Below are 22,061 nucleotides of genomic sequence, written 5' to 3' on the forward strand. Positions count from 1 at the left end.
GTCGATCCTTCTCACAAGATATCAAACTTTTTCATAATGCTATTGCACATTCAATAGCCTACAGAATAGTGTGAACGTCACTTTTATATGTAGTTGTTGTTAAGTGCTGTTGCATCTGTTCTGACTCAACCCTATTTCTGAGGAGCAGCTGGTGGGTTTGAACTGCTGACCTTGTGGTTCATAATCCAGTGCTGATCCACATAGCCACACCAGAAGTCCTTTAACATGTAGTGGGACACCCCCAAAAAATGTTTGTGAATCACTTTATTGTGGTGGTCTGGAACTAAACCCACAATATCTCTGTTGTTGTTAACAAGCACCATCAAGTCAGTTCTGACTCATAATGACCCTGTATGGATAATATAAAAAATTTAAATGATACATAATCACACAACTCGGAGCCCTGATGTGAGGCCATAGGATAAGCACTCAACCTCAAAGTTGGTTTGAACCACAAGGTTGGCAGGTCAAGCTCATAAGCCTCTCCTCAGAAACCCTTTATCAGACCTCTATAAGTCGAAACCAACTCGATGGCACTTAACAACAGTCACAAGCCCACCACTTAGATGATCGCTCTTACATTATTCAGGCCAAGATGTCTATGCGTATCTTTGCATAGACATAGCTTAAGAGACACAAGGTTATATATTGTGCAGACTGCTTTCCAACTTGAAGTTTTACACACAGTAGATTGTGAATTCACATTTTTCCATGTCAATAAATACTTTGGGACCATCATTTTGAATGGCCGCATAGTATTAGTATCCCATTATATGTACAAAGGGACATTTATTTAACCATTGTCTTTTCACTGGATGTATTTTCCCTGTGTTTTTGAATATTATATACAGTGCTGAAATAAGCATCTTCAGAATAGTCTCTGAGTTGGGCTCCTTGGTTTGCATGGGCTGCTTTAAACATCAGAGCTCGAGTTATAATGAAGCTGCAGTTAACTTTGGAATGCTGTTTTATTTTTATACCCAGAAGTTCTAACTATGTTTTTTGATCTTTCTGACACATTTGAGAATTCAGACCATATCCTCTGTCAATCTCTTCCTTTCTTCTACCTCAGAGCTTTCTGATTTCCTTAAGGAGTCTGTGGAGAAAGGTTGTTCACATTTTGTGTGTGAACTTGTAGGCTTAGCAGCTCTGCTCGTGCACCTAAGAATTACATATCTAGTGTTGGCAAAGCCTCTTCTTCTTATTAGACAAAGTTCATAGTCAGTGCTTTCAGAGGCCTTTCCCACTCTGAATTCAAAACACTGTGCTTTCTTAAGTTAAATGGCATGGTAAGAACATTTCTGACTTAGAATTGGAGACTTCCAGATGCCAGAAGGCATTGCTTATCTTTGTAAATACACATGTTCCAATTAAAATAGGTACTCGAATATTTTGGTGGCAGTTCAGAACTCCCAATTTAGATTTAATTTAGATTAAAACACTTATTCTTTTTTAATAAAGTTGTAAAATTGATTATTAAAATTGCCTATTGAAGATTAAAAGCAGTGGAACGTTTATTTTCCCTACAAAACAATTTAGTCTTCAATAAGTATGATTGTGTTAATCAATTATGCTATTAAAATACAACTGCCATATTAAATCTGACTCATTTGTCATGACAGTTCTATAATTATAGAAATTATACCTAGCTGCTTATAGAGCAGTATTCCTGCAATAAATATAAATAATTATCTCTATTAATTCAGTCCACAGTTACTGTCTATTAAATCCCACTTAAATGGCAATTTGGGGACCTTCATTTAAAATCCTACTAAATCTTTCTGGTTCCATTTGACTGCCAAGGCCCCACAAATGCACCTCCTACTGTTGATTCTAGAAACCAATTTATGAATAAAATAGTTTTTCTTTTTAAATACAAATATGTAAAAGTTCCCTTTAGGATTGAAGTTTGAGATTGTTGGGGGTGGAGGTGGAAAAGAAGGTGTACATATTGGGGAGAGGGTACTGACAAAAAGAACAAATCTTCATGTTCTGATCTCTCAGTTTGGAAAACAGAATAGACATTTCAGGTTGAAAAATTACTTAGAACCAAAACACTCCAGCAAACAGTCAGATGACTATTCACAAATGATCTCTTTCCATAGGTGTGGATGAAGTCACCATCGTCAACATTTTGACCAACCGCAGCAATGAGCAGAGACAGGATATTGCCTTCGCCTACCAGAGAAGGACCAAAAAGGTACAAGCTGTATGTTGTTGTTGGGTACCATCAAGTTGGTTCCGACTTATAGCGACCCTGTGCACACCACAAGGAAATACTGCCCGGTCCTGGGCCATCCTCACAGTGGTTATGCTTGAGCCCACTGCCGCAGCCACTGTGCCAATCCGTCTTGTTGGGGGTCTTCTTCTTTTTCATTGACCTTCTACTTTTCCAAGCATGATGTCCTTCCTGATACAAAGTATCAGAGAAGTCTGGCCATCCTGGCTTCTAAGGAGCATTATGACTCTACTTCTTTCAATACAGATTTGCTCGTTCTGGCAATCAATCCATGGTACTTTTAACATTGTTCTCCAACACCGTAACTCAAATGCATCAATTCTTCTACTGTCTCCCTTATTCATTGTCCAACTTTCACATGCTTATGAGGTGATTGAAAATACCATGGTTTGGTTCAGGTACACCTTAGTCCTGAAACTGGTATCTTTGCTCTTAGAACACTTTAAAGAGGTCTTGTGCAGATTTGCCTAATGCAACTTGTTTGATTTCTTGATTACCGCTTCCAGGAGTGTTGATAGTGGATCCAAGCAAAATACAGACTTTGACAACTTCATTTATCATGACATTATTTATCGGTCCAGAGGATTTTTTGCTTTATTTACACTAAGCTAAAGAAGTCAATCTTTATAAGCTGTATGTAGTTGATAACGTGCCATTGAGTTGGTTCCAACTCATAGCCACTCTGTATAGGGTTTCTGAAGAGTAGCTGCTGGGTTTGAAGTCTAGTGCTTATCCTACAGTGCTTATCCTACACCTACTTGTATGGTGGTAGTGTTCCATGGAGTCGGTTCCAACTCATAGTGACCTACTATAGGGTTTCTGAGGCTGTAAATCTTTACAGAAACAGAAAGCCTCATCTTTCTCCTGAAGAACAGTTGTTAGTTTCAAACTACTGACCTTGAGGTTAGCAGCCTGAGGTAACCTTGAGGTTAGTAACCACTACGCTGCCAGAGCTACTTCACACTTGTATAGACAAGTGTTATTATATATTTGAATGTTGGTTGTTGTAGAGCAGAAATTGTCAAACTCTGCTACTTAGGCCAAATTTGATCAGTGTGCGTTTTTTTTTTTTTTGTAAATAAAAGTTTATTGGAACACACACTTTTTTATTTATTGAACAAAAAGGCGATTTTAGGGATGGAAGGACATTCCTTGTCAAATTTAATTTCATTAGCCATTGCCTTTTATTTTCATGAATACTGGCTTGTGTTAAAAAGATAGTGTGTCACCAGCAAGCACTTTCTGGAAGATTCTAGAATCTAAGTGTTCCTCTTGCCTCTTCGCAACAGTTCCTTGCACACACACCTGATCCCTAGAGTGCTTGGGAGCTCAGATGTAAAGACAACACCTTTCTCTACCCCAGTGTGCCGGGAGGGAGCAGTCTTGGGAAAATACAGTTAGAAAGGAACAGGGACAACAATGACACCGACAGGAACTGTAGTCATTTCTTAGGGCTGCTATGACAAATTACCACAATTGGGGGGCTAATGTGACAGTGTGGAATAATGCACTGGACTGCAAGGTCAGTTTGAACCACAAGGTCAGTAGTTCAAATTCACCAGCCGCTCCTCAGAAACCTTATACAGGGTTGGAACTGACTTGATGGCACTTAACAACAACATCACTAAAGAAATGTATTCTCCCACAGTTCTGGGGACCAAACCAACCAAGTCCACTTCTGTGGAGTCAATTCCAACTCATAGAGATGTTACAGGACGGAGTAGCTCCCCCTAGGGTTTCCAAGACTATAAATGTTTACAGGAGCAGATAGCCTCATCTGTTTCCTGAGGAGCAGTTTGGTGGGTTTGAACTGTCAGCCTTACCATTAGCAGCCCAGTGTTCAACCCACAGCATCGCCAGCACATTCTGGAGACCAAAAGTCTGAAATCCAGGTGTTGGCAGGGTGGCATTCCTTTTACAGCTTCCGGCAGCTCTGAGGTCCTTGGCTTATGGTGATATGGCTTGTGTCTCTCTCGCTTTCTCTTCACGTTGCCTTCTCTTCTTTGTGTCTACTCAAAGGACACTCAGCGTGGGTAATCCCAAAGGAGCTCTGGTGGCACTGTGGGTTAGGCATTGAACACAAGGTTGGAAGTTCAAACCTACCAGCCGTTCTTTGGGAGAAAGCCGAGGTTATCTGCTTTCATAGATTTATAGTCTCAGGATCTCCTTGTAGTGTCGTTGTGAGTCAGAGCTGACTCGACAGCATTGGGTCTGTTTTTTTGGTTTGTTTTTTGGGGTTTTGGATAGTCCAAGATGAATTCATCTTGAGACCCTTAGTTACATCTTCAAAGACCCTTTTCTCACGAGTCTTGTCTGTTCCACAGTTTCACAGTACTGGGGTTTAGGATAGGACATAACTTTTTTGTTGTTGGAGGGGGTGGGGCACTATAAAACCCATTCCAGTTAGCATTCACTGACTGGGCGCTTTGCACCAGGTACTGTTCAACTGTCTACACATAGCAACTCCTTTTACCGTCATAACTTCTGCTGGCCCTTGATAAGGTTCATTTAATCTCAATACACTTACCTCCACTGAGTTTTGGTCTTCCCACACTCCTCTTATTTTAAAAAAAATGCTCTTGAATTTTTACGAACATTGACTCAAAAATGGGCTTAGTTGGTCATTCATTGGTCCACCCACCAGGTCATCTTCAACATGCCAAGTCCCCATGACTTAGAGAGACTTTGTGTATTTCTCTCTTGCTTGTGCACTAATGGTTAAGGAACAGCCCAATGCTTGTTCATCCTTTATTCTGTTACAGTGTTAGGAATTTCATTTTTAAGGACTTGCTGCTATATTTTTAACAGCTTGCTATTTAAAGCTTTTGATTTATTCTTGGACGGTGCAGCAAGCGTGGCTTCCTGTAGCTCCCATTTGACTGGGAGTTTTCACTTATAACGACAGTGGAGGTGAGCTGAAAGCATTCCAGCCCTGCCTGAGATATTTCTGCCCTGGGGGCTGACGTGGCCACCAGGCTCCTAGTAGTTGTAGGTCAAGCCCTGATACAGCTCCCCTTACTAAACAGCTGGCAAGGACATAAAGAGGAAATGTCTGGCTTCTTTCATCCCATGTCCATTAGTATTCTTCTTCCAACTAGATTTATATTAAACTTCTATGTTGAAGCACTGAGAGGAGGAGTGTTTTATTTCTTAAGCTTCCCAAAAGGATCTGAGAGCTGGCAGAGCCAAGTCCCAGTTGGAGCAGAAAACCTACGTCTTTGACAATATACCTCTAATTGTTTCTTCGGCTGGCTGCTATGGTGTGTGGCCTTGGGTTTATGGAGGCATACACAAATATAGAAGCCTGGATCTTGATCTCAAATTAGATAGATGAAGAACAAACCCCCCCCCTCACAACTCCTCTTGGAAGGGCATCAGTGACCTACTAGCTGGGGACAAGGTCAGCTGACTGTCTTTCTGATCCTTGATGTCCCTCAGCTATGGGTCAAGGAACATTGTCACCTTTTACAGAAAGGTACATAACCCACCTGAGATACTTTGTGAAGGAATGTTGGAAGCATTATTTCACATGAATTGTTTGTGAGATAAAGCAGACAGTTCTGTATTGTAGAGGAGCTTTAGAGGGATGGGACGTGCTGCCTGGGTTGTAAGGCGGTGAGTCTAGGGAAAAGGGCACAGCTTACAGAAGTGCAGAGGGGCTGACCGAGAGGAGTGAGTAGTGGGTTTATGCTTCTTTCACGTTCAAGCAGATGCCAGATGTCAGGTTCCTCCATATAGGTTATGTTTAGTTATCAGATGTCTCTGGAGTTTTTGTGAACTACAGAGCTCTGAGAACCAGGAATTTGAAGGTGTCCTGGTGTGGCGCTGTGGGTTAATGCACCAGATTGCAAAGTTGGTTTGAACTGCAAGGTCGATGGTTCAAGCTCACTTAGTCGCTCCTTGGAAACCCTATACAGAGTCGCTATGAGCCATACAATAACAAGGAGTTTGTAGCTTCTACTTCCCTAAGAAGAAATCAGTAGGTGTCCACATGATATTTGAGGTTTGAGCAAATGTTAGGGGCATGAAAATGGTAGAGGACAGTATCACGTGTAGGCTAAGTTTGGAACTAGGTAACCTCAAAGTTCCAAATTGGAACATTGATGGTATATTTGGGAGGTGTTAATTTTAACATCCCATTGTAAGTGCTGTGTGTTACTGGAGCTTAAGAAATTATCTAAAGAAGGTGGATAAAGGGTTGGGCCAGATGATTTCTAAAATCAGTGGCATTTCTAATATTCTTAACATCTATGAATGATTCGAGAAGACACTCTCTGAGGCAAGTTGCAAGTTCCCTCTTATAGCCTGCAAGTATCTTAAAGGACTAAATGTTGCAAATGCCTTGGGATGCTGTTGGAAGACAGGGGAGAAAGTTAAGGGGAAAAAGCCAAAAGAAAGAAGAAAATTATAATAGGAGACATCAGTGATCACTATGGGTTGCCCGTGTCTTCTGGAAGTTTAATCCCTCAGGAAGCATCTTTAAAAGCCACATTGAGGTATCTGTGTATTTGTAAGGGTGTCTACTTGGAACTCTGACTCACAATCTTATGGCAAAGTCAAGGGTCTGATTGGGGGCCTTTACTCCCCCACCATTCCTATCAATACCACCCCAATTTGGTTAGGACAAATCGAAGTATTCTCAGTCTTAGATGAAGTGTTCTGCAAACACAACTTCAGTACTCCCCTTCTGGCCATTTCAGGGCCATTGGTTCCTTCTGAAAATATTCCAAAGCCATTCTAGGATAAACATCTCACAGAAGGCCATGCAAAGGCCCGAGGGCTCTGCTTCTCCAACGAGAGGCCGTCTATTCCAACCACCTCCTTCTTAGCAGGGACTGGGGAACCCAGGAAGGGCCCTGCCTTCCACCCGGCATTAAGACCTTCAAACATGCTGAGATAAGGATCTTCAGACCCCCTGGGCATTTTCAGGATCTGTGCACTTTGGGGGAGAAGGAAACATCTGCTTGGGTTTTAAGTGGTTTTGTTAAAGGAAGTCTCATCTTTAGTTCTGCTGATGGGAATACACTCGAGGGATAGTTTGACCCAAGACCTTAGCGTGGTGGAAGAATCACAACCAACTTTATAAACAGACTCTTGTTACTTTTTTGTTGTCTGCACCAATTTTACAGTGAATATTGGCGGCTGACCAAGTTTTCCATGTGATTATCTGCCTTTTTCTACAGGAACTTGCATCAGCCCTGAAGTCAGCCTTGTCTGGCCACCTGGAGACAGTGATTTTGGGCCTACTGAAAACACCTGCTCAGTATGACGCTTCCGAGCTGAAAGCCTCCATGAAGGTAAACACGTGTGAGATTGAATCTCTGTCAAATCTGCCTTTAATATCCATGAATTACAGCTTTCTGAGTGTAATTAGGTGATTTTTAGTTTTGTGGAACTCTCGTTTGGTACCATTTTTTTTTTTTTTAATGTACTGAAGCTCTAAATTTCAGGATTTGTACCAAAAATATTTCAATTACTTAAAAAAAAAAAGCTGTAAAAAAATTTCATGATGCTGAGAAGTCAGTTACCAGCTGCTACTGCTTGGCACCTGGGCAATCGGAATACCATTTGGAAAACTACTTCCTTGATTGCGTTTCCTCCTTTTAAAAGATATGTTGTAATGTTAAGGCAAAAGTAAAACAGGGTTTTTGTTAAATGAAGCTTGCAAATCTTGCCCATGTTTTGTGGACATTTCTTCTCCTGACCTTCTCTCAGTCTTATTTGGTTCAAATTTGGGCAAAATCAGAACATCCAAGTGCAGAACCATCATTGGGGTGGTCTTAAATCAATGGTACTGTTATTGGGAGCCCATAATTATTTTTTATGTTTTTGCAAAGTTACGAATGAACGTGGAATCCAAAGTTAAATGAGATAATACAAAACTCCAGGTTAGGAATTCCTTGAATTATGTGCATATCTAAAACACCACATAGTATAGCATTGCAGATAGAGGCATATTTCTGCAAAGTATATAAAGCCTTTCCGTAGAGTGCCTGGCAACCTTTTGAATAATCTGATACTGCCCTCTGCTGGCACAACATGGTAAAGCCTTTAAAGTTATTGGAGAAAAGCCGTGTTTCTGATTTTAGTTCTTGTAATCTGAGTACATTTCCTTGGATGCCATTGTTCTGAATTATGAAGAGACCAAGCTGTAAACCTGCCACCAGAGCTAATGTTACAGTCCAGTTGTCACTCCTTTCCCCAGAGAGTATCTTGAGAGTGAGGCAGCTTCATTCATACACTGAGCGTTTGCAGCGCCCCGAACTTGATAGTTCAGGGCAGCTGAAAGGTTTGTTGTGGATGCTCTTTGTTTCTTCCGTTATTCAGCTTCGCCCACGCTTTGCTCAGTGTCTCCTAGTATGATTAAGTATGCGAAACTGTCAACAACACTTAATAATCTGCCTTGATGAAGATAACACTCCTGAAAACAGTCTTGAGAACTTTAGGGCCATAGATGAGCTGCCCTCTCGGAGGTTTCTTCGGAACCATCAACACCTCAGATCAGTTCATCTCATCTTCGTCAAGAACCTGTTTAGTTGTGATTCCTGTGATTTTATGAGTATCTGTTACTAGGTATTAATGACTTGAAAGAAACTGTTGGAGCTGCCAGTCAGTGCTGGAATGTGTCGCTGGCCCCAGTGAAAGGTGCTTTTACTGCTAAATCTTTGACCTTGTGCCAGCTTTTCCATTAGCTATCACAGTTAAGTAGCCTTCTGGAATCCATAAAGCTCAGAGTGACATTAACTGAGTGATGGTTTAAAAAAACAAACAAACCTGTTTTGACTTCTGGCAAAAGCAGTGACATACAGTATGCACCTTATGTTACAGCAGAGGTAGTTCTTGAGCTAGGAATGGTGGGTAGTCTGTGGGTAGCATCGGCCAAGCTTTGGAAATTGCCAAAGTCACCTTTGAATATAGTAATCAGACCACTTTGAATTCTCATATATTAGCCTCAGTATGTCCCTGATGGAATCCTGGTGTGGCGGTGTTGGCTAAGCACTGGCCTGAAAAGTTGGTTTGAACCGCAAGCTGTTCAGGGTTGCTGTGAGTCGGAACCGACTCGACAGCACTGAACAAGTCCTTGATGGAAGGAAGAAAATGTGTGCACTGCTATACCTTGTCTTACGTTGCTATAATGTCAAGATATAACATTTCTTTCAAGGCATGAACTATTTTTAGACTGTATTTCCATCAACCTTGAGATTGAAGAGCTGTCCCCCAGCTCCCCGCCTCCGAAGATATTTGATAGTCATTTTATCACATTTGTATGGCATGTTGTATAGACCTTTTGCTAACAAGGAGGTTTGGCTTTGTCAGAACATCTACAAATCATGATTAAAGACTCTAGAAGAAGAGACATTAGCTCACAGATTAGATTAAGAATAAAATTCAAAATTAACTATTGACCTCAGGCTTAGCTTATATTACACAAACCATTATTTCAGGGAGCATATAAACTCTTAATAAGTTTAATTAATAGCTGACACACTTTTCTTGTGGAGAAGTAAGTTTCTTATTGCATTAACACCTTATAATTGATTTACATTTTAAACAGTTGTAATTCTGCTTAGTTCAAAGTGGTATTTCCATATTCAGAAAGACAAGAATTAGAGAATCCTGATTATTAAATCTTGACTTTGATCATGAAACTAGCTTTGAAATGTAAGTTTCATTCAGTCCTTTCATGCTATCTAGCACACTCAAAAGTGTATATATTAAATTTGAATACATCACCCATTAAATTCGGATTCCTTAATAGAGTGTTGGTGTCTACATTTATCTGGCATTGCATTATTTCCTTTTGCTTCCTTAAAATGCCTGAAGGGTGCATAATAATCACGCAAAAGTGTAAGAATGAAAATTTTAACATTAACTCAATTTTACATTTCAAAGGAGTTGAAGCTAAAATTTTTATGTTTATCTATACCTTTCCCTGATAAAAAGGCTTATTCTCAGCTAACGATGCTGGCTGCAAATGACAACATAAAATTTTTATATTCCTTTGTTTTAAATTAGAAGAATTCTCTAATGGAGAAAATCACTTCTCATCTTCTAAAATAAAGAAAAAATAGTTGCACGATCATTATAGTTAGTAGTTAGGTGTCATTGAGTCGGCACCGACTCATAGCAACCCTGTGCACAACAGAACGAAACACTGCCTGGTCCTGGGACAGTCTCACAGTTGTCGCTAGGCCTGAGCTCATCACTGTCACCACTGTGCCAATCCATCTCGCTGGGGGCCTTCTTTTTCTTCTACACATGATATCCTTCTCCAGTAACTGGTCCCTCCAATATGAAAATAGAAAATTGGAAGAAGAAAAAAAATCTCCTCCACTTAGAAACCCATCAGCTAAAGGCACTTGCTTTTAGCTATGAGGTAAGCCCTACAACACTCAATAGACTCCTGTGAACCCAGATGGAGATCTGGTCGGCCAGCAGTGTGTCAAGTCCAGGGGACTCTTAGACCCAGAGACAGCGACATGGCCACAGAGGACTAGAGTGAAGAGTGAAGCATCCAGCTGATAAGAAGAGAGGGCACATGCATAAGAACACCCACACTTGCAGATAATACCCACTTGACTTGGCCAAAATGGCTGGATGATCAGAGCTCAAACAGAAGACGAAAGAAGAGGAAACTTGACATATACCTATGGAAGCAATAGCTCAAAAGAGTGAACAAATCGTCACAGGGAGGATCATTCCCACCTCACCACACACAGAGAGGACAGGGATGGGCAACTTGGACATTGGCTACCCAGAATGGGGGGGTTACAGAGGCAAGAAGTGACTGGCTTACAAGCTTTCAAGAGGGAACCGAGATTCAGAGGGCGTGGAGCAAGGTGGAATCTCCACTGAGTAGTATACATTCTGCCTAGTCAGGGCTGATAAAAGGAAATGCAGATAAGTCCCTTGCAATACAATCGCAAATACTTGTTATCAGGACTGATTGTAAGGGCTGGAAATGTAAAGGTGGATGTTTTGGGGAGAAGGGAGGGGGAGTAATTAACCTTACAGTCTAGGAGTGGAGGTCCCTGGGACCATTGAAGGAGAAGAGCAAAGAACAGAAACCTATCCAGTGAAGCAGTGGTGCCAGGGATGGAGGCAGAGATGATGGCATGGGGAGATGGAGCGGCTGGAGACTGGACCTGGAGAGGGAGAGGGGCGGTATGCGGACGACAGGGGGGCAGGCTTACGGGCTTTACCTTTGGTTGGTCGATGATGCAGGGAGGGGATTGTAACCATGGCAAGGAAACGATGTGTGACGGGATTAATGTGAAGCTGATGGCCTCCCATGTGAACTATCACATAATGCACAATAAAGGATTAAAAAAAAAAAAAGGCACTTGCTGTTAATATTGTTGTAAATTTCATTTCTCTCTCTTCTGACTCACTTTTTTAAAACATTTTGAGCTCTAACTTTCCATGGATACCATTTTGTATTCTGGCTACGTGTTTTGTTGTTTTTAAGGCATAGAAAATAGCATTACTTTCTACTGAGGAATACAAGGAGGTTTCAAAAGGTTTGTGTAAACATGGAATGACGAGATCACAGAATTTCTCCACGAACTTTTGGAAGCCCCCTCCTGTAGCATTGAGGCAGGCTAACAGGTCTTATCCATGTTTGCCATTTACTTGACGGGGATCAGAGATGTAGGGTCATCGTGAGGAGAACTTGTCTCCACTGACTGCCATGCTATGCTTAACTCACAGGGGCTGGGGACCGATGAGGACTCCCTCATTGAGATCATCTGCTCGAGGACCAATCAGGAGCTGCAGGAAATTAACAGAGTCTACAAAGAAAGTGAGTATCCCCATTTCTGGGATCAATCCTTTCGGCTCACTTTCTGTGGCTCTGCTATGGCAGCCTGGACGAGTGTTAGGAGAGGATGCCTAAGGAATGATGTTCTGTTGTTAGGTGCTGTGGAGTCAGTTCTGACTCCTAGCGACTCCATGTGACCAGAGGGGTATCTAGGCTGTGATTTATACAGGAACAGACTGTTAGGTATTTTCCTCACAGAGCTGATGGTTGAGTTTGAACTGTCAACCTTTGCTTAGCAGCTGAGTGCTTAGCTGCAGAAATAACTCCATCTTAACTGTCCAGGGGACCGCCTTTGGCCATTGTATACGGTCTCAATCAGTACCCAAAAAAGGCACACTAACATGCATGTGGAAATGTGTGCAGAGCCCTCCAGATTTTATGTTCAAATGAGTCTTCATAGTCAATACGTTTGGAAACCAGGGATTGACTCAGCTCTGTCTGTCCTTCTGTACTGGTAATAACATGGACTCATTTCACGAAGGCAAAAATCCTTCTAGAGAGTCCACCCTCCCTTTGGGGTTAAGGATATATCTCATCCATTGTTGACCCAGACTTTCAGTCTTAGTGAGGGGGGCCATCATTGGGGTGGGTAGGTAGTTGGGTGCACAGGCAGCGAGCATAAAACCATATGTGCTGTTTTCCAAGTGTACAAGACTGACCTGGAGAAGGACATTGTTTCGGACACATCTGGTGACTTCCGCAAACTGATGGTTGCCCTCGCCAAGGTTGGTCTTGCTCTTTCTTACTTTGTGTTTGCTTCTTCTCAAGGCCTCATTTCATATTTGGGAACGAGTTCACTAAATCCTCTGTGCCTGTGTTGGGAATTGAGATGCATTTCCAACTGTGGATTTGCACCATACTGCAGAGTTGTCCTTTTTGGGTAATAGGATTTCTTATCCTACAAAACCACATGGACAAATGGACTTTGGAGGCCAGGCCAGGAGGAGGCAACTCTCAGATCCTGACCTGGATTTAGGTGGCAGCTCTCCGCCATGGCGTGGAGAAGGCTCTTGGCTTCTCTCTGTGGCTACACAGGAACCTGCAGACAGTGACTTGTTTCACTCTCCTGCCTCACTTCTTAGGGGAGGTGTCCATGCTGTCCTGTGGCTGCCGGCAGGTGGGGTTTTTTGGGCAGCTCGCGTTCACACAGAGAATGGATGAAAGACATTTCCCTTCTGAGTTCTGTTCACTGTGCAGTCTCATGCCTACGTGTCAGTGGTTAAGAACTGGACTGCAGTTCAAGCCCACAGCCTGCTCCTCGGAAACCCTAAAGAGGCTCTCTGTGAGTCAGAACTGACTCCACAGCACTTAATGAAAACCACAACGTTGTCATTAGGCGCCGCGGAGTTGATTTTGACTTCTGGTGACCTCATCTGACAAAGTAATGCCCCTGTAATCTTGGTGGGAGCAGTTTTGCACAGCTTTCTCCATGGACTACCAACCTTCCAAATAGTAGCGGGACACTTACAGACCAGGGGAGGGAAGAGACGTTTTGTTTTCTCCTTAAGGGCAGGATTGTTGAGTGGCTCCCTCACAGCTCCGTTAGGGTAACAACTCTCACGCCATTCTCTCCAGCTCTCAGCTCTTCAGCTCACTCCCTTCCTGGGTACTGCCATCCACTCACGCCATTCCACTCCCCTGCTGCCTCAGATCCACACGTCAGTCATCTGTGAGCATCATCTGGACCCTAGCCCTCCTCTCTAACCTAATCTTCTTCCTTAGCATTCTCCATGGCTCACCTTCTGCTCCATCTGGGTGGCCCAAAACCTTCCAGAGTGTTCTGCCACTGCCTGTGCTACGTCTCTTGTGTAGGATGTCTTTCTACCTCATTTGCCTCATCTTTGAACGTTCCCTTAAAGTTGATTTTTCCCTTGTTTTGCATTTCATCTCTTCTTAGTGCCACAGATGACTGTATTGTACTACCATTTGTTCCACGAATATTTCTCCATCTGGATTGCAAATTCTCTGAGGGAAGGGACTAAATGTTGTGCACCTTTATTTGGAGTGGGAGTGGATTCTGTAAGGTCTTAGCCCAGGACTGGATGAAGGAGGGGTCGATGGTGTTGATGTCCAACTCCCCAGGACACTACGTCCATTATGTTACCATTCCTTGGTCATGCCTAAGTTTCTAAAGTGAAGTGTTGTTTTTTCAGTATGTTAAATAGCGGTTTCCATTTTCCATTTTGTTGTTGTTGTGTGCTGTTGAGTTGGTTCTGACACATAGACACTCCATAGAGGATTTCTGAGACTGCCAATCTTTACGGGAGCAGAAAGCCTCATCTTTCTCCTGAGGAGTGGCTGGTGGGTTTGAACAGCTGACCAGGGGTTAGCAGACCAACATATAACCAGCTACACCACTAAGGTCCTGGTGTTTTAATTATACAAAGAAATAAATTTGATTATGTTCTTAATTTTATTTTTTGCTTGTAGGGTAGAAGAGCCGAAGATGGTTCAGTTATTGATTATGAGCTGATTGATCAAGATGCCCGGGTAAGTGGTTTGAAATTCTGTCTTCTACTTAGTCTCCGGATAGCCTGGACCGAAGCCATCTTGTGTGTTACTGTGTAACACATTAACCCCCAGCTTTGTTGTTGTTGAGTACCATCGGGTCGGTACTGATGGATAGTGTTCCTGTATAGGATTTCCGAGGCTGTAAATCTTTTCAGGAGCAAAAAGCCTCATCTTTCTCATGCAGAGTCACTGGTGGGCTTGAACCACTGACCTTGTGGTTGGCAGTCCAGTGCTTTTATGCTACAGAGGGTCAGGAATTTGGGAGTGTCTTGGCTGTGGGATTCTGGGTCAGAGTCATCTGTGAGATGGTAAAGATGTTGGTCAAGGCTGCCATAGATGGTCCACATGCATGACTCTTGGCAGGAGACCTTAGCTTCTTACCACGTGTGCTTTTCTGTGGCGTTGCTGAGTTTCGTGACAACATGGCAGCCGGCTGCCTCCAGAGTGTGTAATCCAGGAGAGAAATAAAGGCGGAAACCACAGTGCTTTTATGAACTAATCTTAGTAGTCACATACCGTCATTTCTGCCTTATCCTATTTGGTAGCTGGAAGAGAGTCACCAAGTCTACCCACAGTCAGTGGGAGAGGAACTAGGCTTCACTGCGAGGAAGGAATGTCAAAGCATGTGTGGGCATATTTCACGGTCTGAGAATATGAGTTATACTTTCGCATTCGGGAACAATACCAGGGGCTGCAAAAAGTTCTTGGATAATCATACTATCTTTTAATTTCATTTTTTCATAAACTTTTGGAAGCCCCCTTGAACTTACTATAAGCTACTTCTTTTCGGATGCTGATGTGGATCATAGGCTCAGTGTCTGACTCCCATAAGCTCATTCAGGCTTTCCTTATAGGAGTACCAGTTTCCTTAGGCTGTGATAGGGCTGGGCAGCTGGGTGCATTTGTTTCAAATGAACATTTGGAGAGCAAGCAACAGAGAGAAGCAGAAGAAAGTGCGGAAGATATCGCCAGGCACAGGGAAGCTTAGGGCTCCATTGTGCAAGGAGACAAGAGTGACGGAGGCCTGTCTTTCTTTTCTGGCTGAATAGAATGTTTGCTAGTCAAGCTTCTGTAATGGACTCCTGGTGTGGCACTAGAGGGTAAACACTAAACTGTGAACCACAAGGTTGGCGGTTCAAACCCACCAGCTGCTCCTTGTTAACCAGCTCGTCGGTGCTTAACAACACCAGCAACATTTCTGTGATAACTGAGAACTATTTGAAATTGATTCAGACTGCTGTGAACTGTGATCCTTTCTCAGAAGGTCAGAGAAAGCACTCAATGAGTATCTACCCTTGTATAAAGCTTTCTTCTTCGCTTCCTCCCTGTCATTCTTAGTCTTACCTATGAAAAAACAAACCCCAAATCCCCATTGCCTGGTGAGTCGATTCCAACCCATTAAGGACCCTGTAGAACATAGTAGAACTGCCCCGGTGGGTTCTTTCTGGGAGCAGCCAGCCTTATCTTCCACCCACAGAGTGACTGGTGGGTTTGAAAAACCAACCTTGTGGTTAGCAGCCCACGCTGAACCCACACAGCTACCACAGCTCCAAATGTTTCCAGAATTGGAACTGAGATTGGAGTAGTTACCCTTCCAGCTCCGTGGTTTCCTGAGTCTCTACCAAGTCTGAGCGCTGGTGCCTGCCTTGTCTGTCTTCTGTGGATGATCACTGGCTAGTGTACGAGTACAAGGGAGCGGGCCAGATGTGCCGAGGAACAGTTATTTACTCTTCTTATGTGAATAGAAGCTCATGGTCCTTTCCTGTTCAAGGAAGGAGATTGGAACAGTATCCACCATGAAAACCGACAGATACTGTCCCATACTGTATCTCTCTGTGCCCAAGGAAGATTGCTTGTGATTAAGACTTTTGTCCTAAATAGTACATTTTTGCTACTTGTCCTCTGCCCTCCCACCTTGTCTAGAAAACTCTACCTGCTTTAAATTGTCAGCCAGAAACACAACATACACACAGCAGAAAGCCAGCTGGGTGACTGTAAGGAAGTTGTCATATTACGCCTTCCCCAGGAGGCATGGTTCCGGAGCCAGGAGCTGGGACTGGATTCTAGTCCATGCATCACTGTATCCTCATAGTCCATAAAGGGCTTGTTAAGCCTGTGACAGAAGTGCTGGGCACACCGGGTCAGGATGCACATGCAGTGGCAGGCCACGAAGCCGCTTGCCAGCACGCTGAGTGGGTCCGTCAGGATGCCTGCGTTCTTTATGGCCAGGGCTCCAGGATCCTGGTACACATGTTGCCTTTTACCAGGTGGACCAAGGACTGGAACCTTGTTAGGCCCTTGGGCTTCTCCAAGCCCGGTGACTTGACAGAGCTTCTTTCCAAGAAGTTGGAGGTGCTGTTTTGTAGACTCTTGGCCCTGTCAGGAGAGGCTCTGAAGTTCAGTGTGAGAGGGCAGGGATCCCTGGCTTCCTTGGTCAAAGGCATTACTGCTTCAGAAATAGAAGGCTCATGGTGTTGAGGAGATCTGTTGGAAGGAGACAAGCAAGAAGGGGTCTTGTTCAGCTGCAAATCCTAGCTTAGTCAGTGTTTGGTTTTTACCTCCATTTTTTTTTTCACTACCTTCCTCTGGATCCTTTAGTGAACTTTTCTGGTTGGTTCTGCTCATAGGATCTCTATGATGCCGGAGTGAAGAGGAAAGGAACTGATGTTCCCAAGTGGATTAGCATCATGACTGAACGGAGTGTGTGCCACCTTCAGAAAGGTAGGTGCTATGGTGATGACTTAGAGCTTAGAGCTCCGGGCAGAGCAGGTGCGTCTGCTGGGGCGTAGTTGATTCTCCCCTCTGCATTCTCTTCGGCCCACCAAGTCCATTCACATTCCCTCTCATTTTCCATCCCCAGAATATATTCTGTGTTTGGTATGTAGTTGAGCTTTCTGCCTTTTCTTATTTGGGGATAATTTTAGTTTACCATTTTTGTGGATGTAGTAACTTTTCTGGGTGCTGTATGCTATTTCTCATGCCTTCCAGATACAATGGGGTCTACTCAGGGGAGACAGCTTATGTAAGAGGTCTGTCTGTTGGCTGTTTCAGGGTAAACTGGAGGAATGTTGGCTGTAGTGTACCATGGCAGCCCTAACTTTCTAGAATGCTGGGATCATCCTTCTCTGTTATCAGTGATTGGAAGGTTTGACCAGTGGCTCTGTTATTCTAATGATCTTTTACTTCCCCTTAGTATTTGAAAGGTACAAGAGCTACAGTCCTTATGACATGTTGGAGAGCATCAAGAAGGAAGTCAAAGGAGACCTGGAAAATGCTTTCCTGAACCTGGGTAAGCAACCATGGCCCGTGCACCCCGAGTGGTCATCAGTTTTTGCTAAAACTGAAAACATGAGCGATCACTTTGTGAACTCAAATATGCTTGGGGCGCTATGTCTTCACGCATAACTTCGGTAGTTTTATAAACCCAGTTACACAACTTTGATGGTGTGAAATGAAAGAATGTAGTAGAATGGAGCGTTACCAGGGTGAACAAGCTAAGAGAGGAAAGGGCTCTTTTGGTGAAACTCACATTGCCCTGCAGTTCCTGCAACCCTTGAGTCTCCTGGTTTGAAACCACAGTGGTGCACAGCATTTTGGAGGGTTTCCAGTTTCCTCTGAGCCTTTTCCAGTTTTCAGCCCCTTTCTGTTGTAGAGGAGAGAGGAGGAGCTGCCCCCTTGACCCTGTCCTTCTCTCAACAGTCCAGTGCATCCAGAACAAGCCCCTGTACTTTGCTGACCGGCTGTATGACTCCATGAAGGTAAGGGTGTTTGGTTGGGAGGCCAGCATTTCCACACCAGGCTTTCCTCCATTCAAGATCCACTGCAGGTGTCCTGTGACATTTTGGAGAAAGTACTGACTAATGGACTGAGGAAAGGACCCGAATATCAAGTCGACTGTGATTGTATGTCAGATGAGAAAACCCCAAACCTGTCATGTACTGCACAACCCCTTGAACACATGTTTGTATACACATAGAAAATAAAGTGCCGTGGAAGAGAGCCAATGGTAGCTAGCAATAATATCAGATTCCTGCTCAAGTCTTTTCAAAGATTCCCTCCTCGGATTCCCAGAGTAAAGACAAACAAGGAAGGGAGAGATCATGATGCAACCGCTCTGCAGTAGATGAAGGAGCCCTAGAGGTACAATGGTTAAAAAGTGCTCAGCTACTCACTGAAAGGTGAGCAGTTTGAACTCACCTGGTGACTCGTGGAAGAAAGACCTGTTGATGTGCTTCCGTAAAGATTACTGCCAAGGAAAACCTAGGGGACAGTTTCACTCTGTCACATGGGGTCTCAATGAGTTGAAATCATTGATAGTAAACAACAACATGCCATAGACATTATGCTACGCATTTTACATGGATGATCCCATAAAATCATGACAAGAACCCTATGCGACCAATATTATTCTTTGGTTTAGATTGTGAAAGTATCTGTAGCCAGATCTGAACCTGGGTCTATTGGACTCCAAAGCTAGTCTTACTACGCTGTCTCCCAAAGTTTAGATTCCTTGGCCCACTATTTAAAGCCCTCCCTGGTAGCATAGTGGTTACGAATCGGGCTGCAAACCTTAAGGTCAGCAGTTTGAAACTACCAGTCGCTCCGCAGGAGAAAGATGAAGCTTTCTGCTCTCATAAAGATTTACAGCCTCGGAAACCCTATACAGGGTTGCTATGGGTCGGAACCGACTCGACGGCACATAACAACAACAAAAACTCTTTGTTCCCAGTTGAACTTCCTGGACTTGTTAACTTTAAATGGGCCACACCCACATAAAGGAGTCCTGTTGGTACAGTGGTCTAGCGCTATCTGAAAAGTCAGCAGTTAAAACCTATCAGGTATTCCACGGTAGAAAGCTGTGGTTGTCTGCTTCTGTAAGGATTACAGCCTTGGAAACCCTATGGGGGCAGCTCTACTCTGTCCTATAGGATCATTATGACAGAGACCCCATGTGGAATCTACTCAACGATTATGAGTATTTTGTTGGTTGGTTTGCTCTTCCCATGAACTCATTCCATTTCCCACGTCCCAAGCAGACCTCTAAGGAGCTCTGGTAGCGTAGTGGTTACGAATCAGGCTGCGAACCGCAAGGTCAGCAGTTCGAAGCTACCAGCTGTTCTATGGGAGAAAGATGAGGCTTTCTGCTCCTGTAAAGATTTACAGCCTTGGAAACCCTGTACAGGGTCGCTATGGGTCGGAACCGACTCAATGGCACATAACAACAACAACAAGTAGACTTCCATGCCTCTGGCTTCCATGCCCTGGCCAATTCCTGAGCCACCTCCCCATCTGTCTCACCCCATCCTCCATGTCAAACGACCCCTCCTCGGAACCTCCAGTGTGAGGCTTGGAAAGTAAATCCAGTGGTTCCCACTGCTCAGACCATTTAAGATGGTGGAGAGTCACAGTGAGACAAAGCGCTGGTGCATGTCCTTGAGAAGTGGGCATCTTATGTTGAGTAAACATCCTTGACGTGAGCTTTGCCCGGGGGTGCTCACTGCCCACTTAATGTGCATTATTGTGCACATTTAGTCCTCAAGTATTTGGGATCCCAGTGTGTTCATACTGGAACCAGTTTCCGTATTATCTTTGCCATCTCTTAGAGGGCAGCGCAGAAGAACTTAGATCAGTTCCATATGCAAGGAAACACTGAGGAGATGTTTTTACTAGGATGATGTTTTTAGTGAATTGTAATTTGAAACATCAACTTGACTTTCAGGGCAAGGGTACTCGTGATAAGGTCCTGATTAGGACCATGGTCTCCCGCAGTGAAGTGGACATGTTGAAAATTAGGTCTGAATTCAAGAGGAAGTACGGCAAATCCTTGTACTACTACATCCAGGTAGGTCCCGTGGGCCCTGCCCTGCCGTCCATAGGCCCTGGGGTTCTGGGAAGGTGGCTTCTCGGGGTGGTCACAGAATGGGGATTTACTGCTGTTTACTCTCTGGGGAAGAGCTGCTAGTTATTGAATATCAGGGATTTCTTTTGAAAACACCCTTGATGATTTGTACTGGAACCACTATAGAATGAGGCAAATCTTTTGTATTTCCCAACTGTGTTATTCATAATGAGGACTGGTTAAGTGATGATCATTCAAGCCTGGCTACATCCCAAAGAGGCGTTAAAGATCAGTTAACTTTCACGTTTTAATATTTCTAGCTCTTAAAAAATTGTCTGTGATAGTCTTGGCAATTTTTAGTTACGCAGCCTGGGAACTTCCATCTCTTCCACAACCAATTTAAGTTTCTGTCTGTTTTGGATAGGCGGAGCATTGTGTAGAAGGAATGATTGCATGCTAGTTCCGTTTGAGTACCTCTGTGTGCACTTCAGATGAGCTTTACAATTTCCGTTTAGAAAAGATCTTAAAAATGTCCAAAGATACTGTCAGTTGTTACCAAGAATTTAGAGATAGTTTGTAGTAGATGGGTGTATTAGGGCAGGTATTTAGAGTTTAGGAACAAATTTTATTCCTTATTAGCTAGTATCACGTGGCACAAAGATGCTACCCAACAGCGTAGTGGGCACTAAAGAGCCCTGTCCTTTCCGGAAGAAGGGTGAGAGAGGGAAAAGTGATGGCATTTGCAGGACATTTTAATACCTCTACCCTTTCTGTAGCAATGAAACTTGCAAGTCTCTACAAGGCACCTCCCCTGCCCACTTTCCACACAGGCTTGGTGTGAAGGTGGTTTGAATGTGGCCTTTGCATCTGCCTATGCATCTCCAGGAATCCTGCAAGGTCTTGCCTTTGTTTTAGGCTGGGAGTGGCCAGCTTGTTTGTTATTGCTGAGATTTGTCATTTCCCTTAGAGTTCTTTTCTTTTTTTCTCCTTGTCGATTTGTAGCAAGACACCAAGGGCGACTACCAGAAAGCACTGCTTTACCTGTGTGGCGGAGATGACTGAAGCCAGACACGGCAGGAGCCTCCAGAACTGCTGCTCCCTCTGCTTGTAGCTAACAGAGCTAGAAAATCAGCTTGCGATTAACAGCTCCTGGACCCATCCCTCCGAAGATGCTGTTTAGCATTGCCCACCCTCAGCCCCTCTTATTTTAGTGGCCTAAGTATTGCCCAGCTTTCCTGGCAAGTCTCTCTTTTCAGCCAAAGAAATGAACATTCCAAGGAGTTGGAAGTGAAATCTATGATGTGAAACACTTTGCCTCTTGTGTACTGTGTCATAAATAGATAAATAAACGGAATTTTTATGTTAGAACCAGATACCTCTGCTGGCCTTGCTTTGTGTTTAATGTCTTGAAAGTTAAATATGTGAAAAGGCTCTATTGTTCACTGGGTTGGCCTGTCCCCTGAGGAAGAATGCTCTAGAAAACCAAGCTGTTCAATACATTAGCCTCTGACCACATAGGGCTGTTTAAATACAATGAAAACTCCTGCTTCTCAGGGATACCCTCCACATTCCTAGTGCTCAATGTCCACATTGGGTTGTTGTTGTTGTTAAGTGCCATCTAGTCGGTTCCTACTCACAGCGATCTCATACCG

At 43.6% G+C, this 22,061-nt stretch overlaps 1 protein-coding gene across 1 annotated transcript in view; it reads left to right on the forward strand.

The window, feature by feature from the left end:
• ANXA2 (annexin A2) overlaps positions 1–21,769 on the forward strand; it is a 56,413-nt gene extending 34,644 nt beyond the window's left edge. Inside the window, exons 4-13 of the mRNA XM_006831584.1 lie at positions 2,106–2,200; positions 7,423–7,536; positions 11,951–12,041; positions 12,705–12,784; positions 14,490–14,549; positions 17,198–17,291; positions 17,764–17,859; positions 18,270–18,328; positions 20,290–20,412; positions 21,412–21,769. Coding sequence (XP_006831647.1) covers positions 2,106–2,200; positions 7,423–7,536; positions 11,951–12,041; positions 12,705–12,784; positions 14,490–14,549; positions 17,198–17,291; positions 17,764–17,859; positions 18,270–18,328; positions 20,290–20,412; positions 21,412–21,471 — 872 coding nt within the window. The 3' untranslated portion in view covers positions 21,472–21,769. The remainder of the gene's footprint in view (positions 1–2,105; positions 2,201–7,422; positions 7,537–11,950; positions 12,042–12,704; positions 12,785–14,489; positions 14,550–17,197; positions 17,292–17,763; positions 17,860–18,269; positions 18,329–20,289; positions 20,413–21,411) is intronic.
• Positions 21,770–22,061: the final 292 nt, after the last annotated feature.

Source organism: Chrysochloris asiatica, unplaced genomic scaffold, assembly GCF_000296735.1.
Source record: "Chrysochloris asiatica unplaced genomic scaffold, ChrAsi1.0 scaffold00004, whole genome shotgun sequence".
Lineage (NCBI taxonomy): Eukaryota > Metazoa > Chordata > Mammalia > Afrosoricida > Chrysochloridae > Chrysochloris > Chrysochloris asiatica.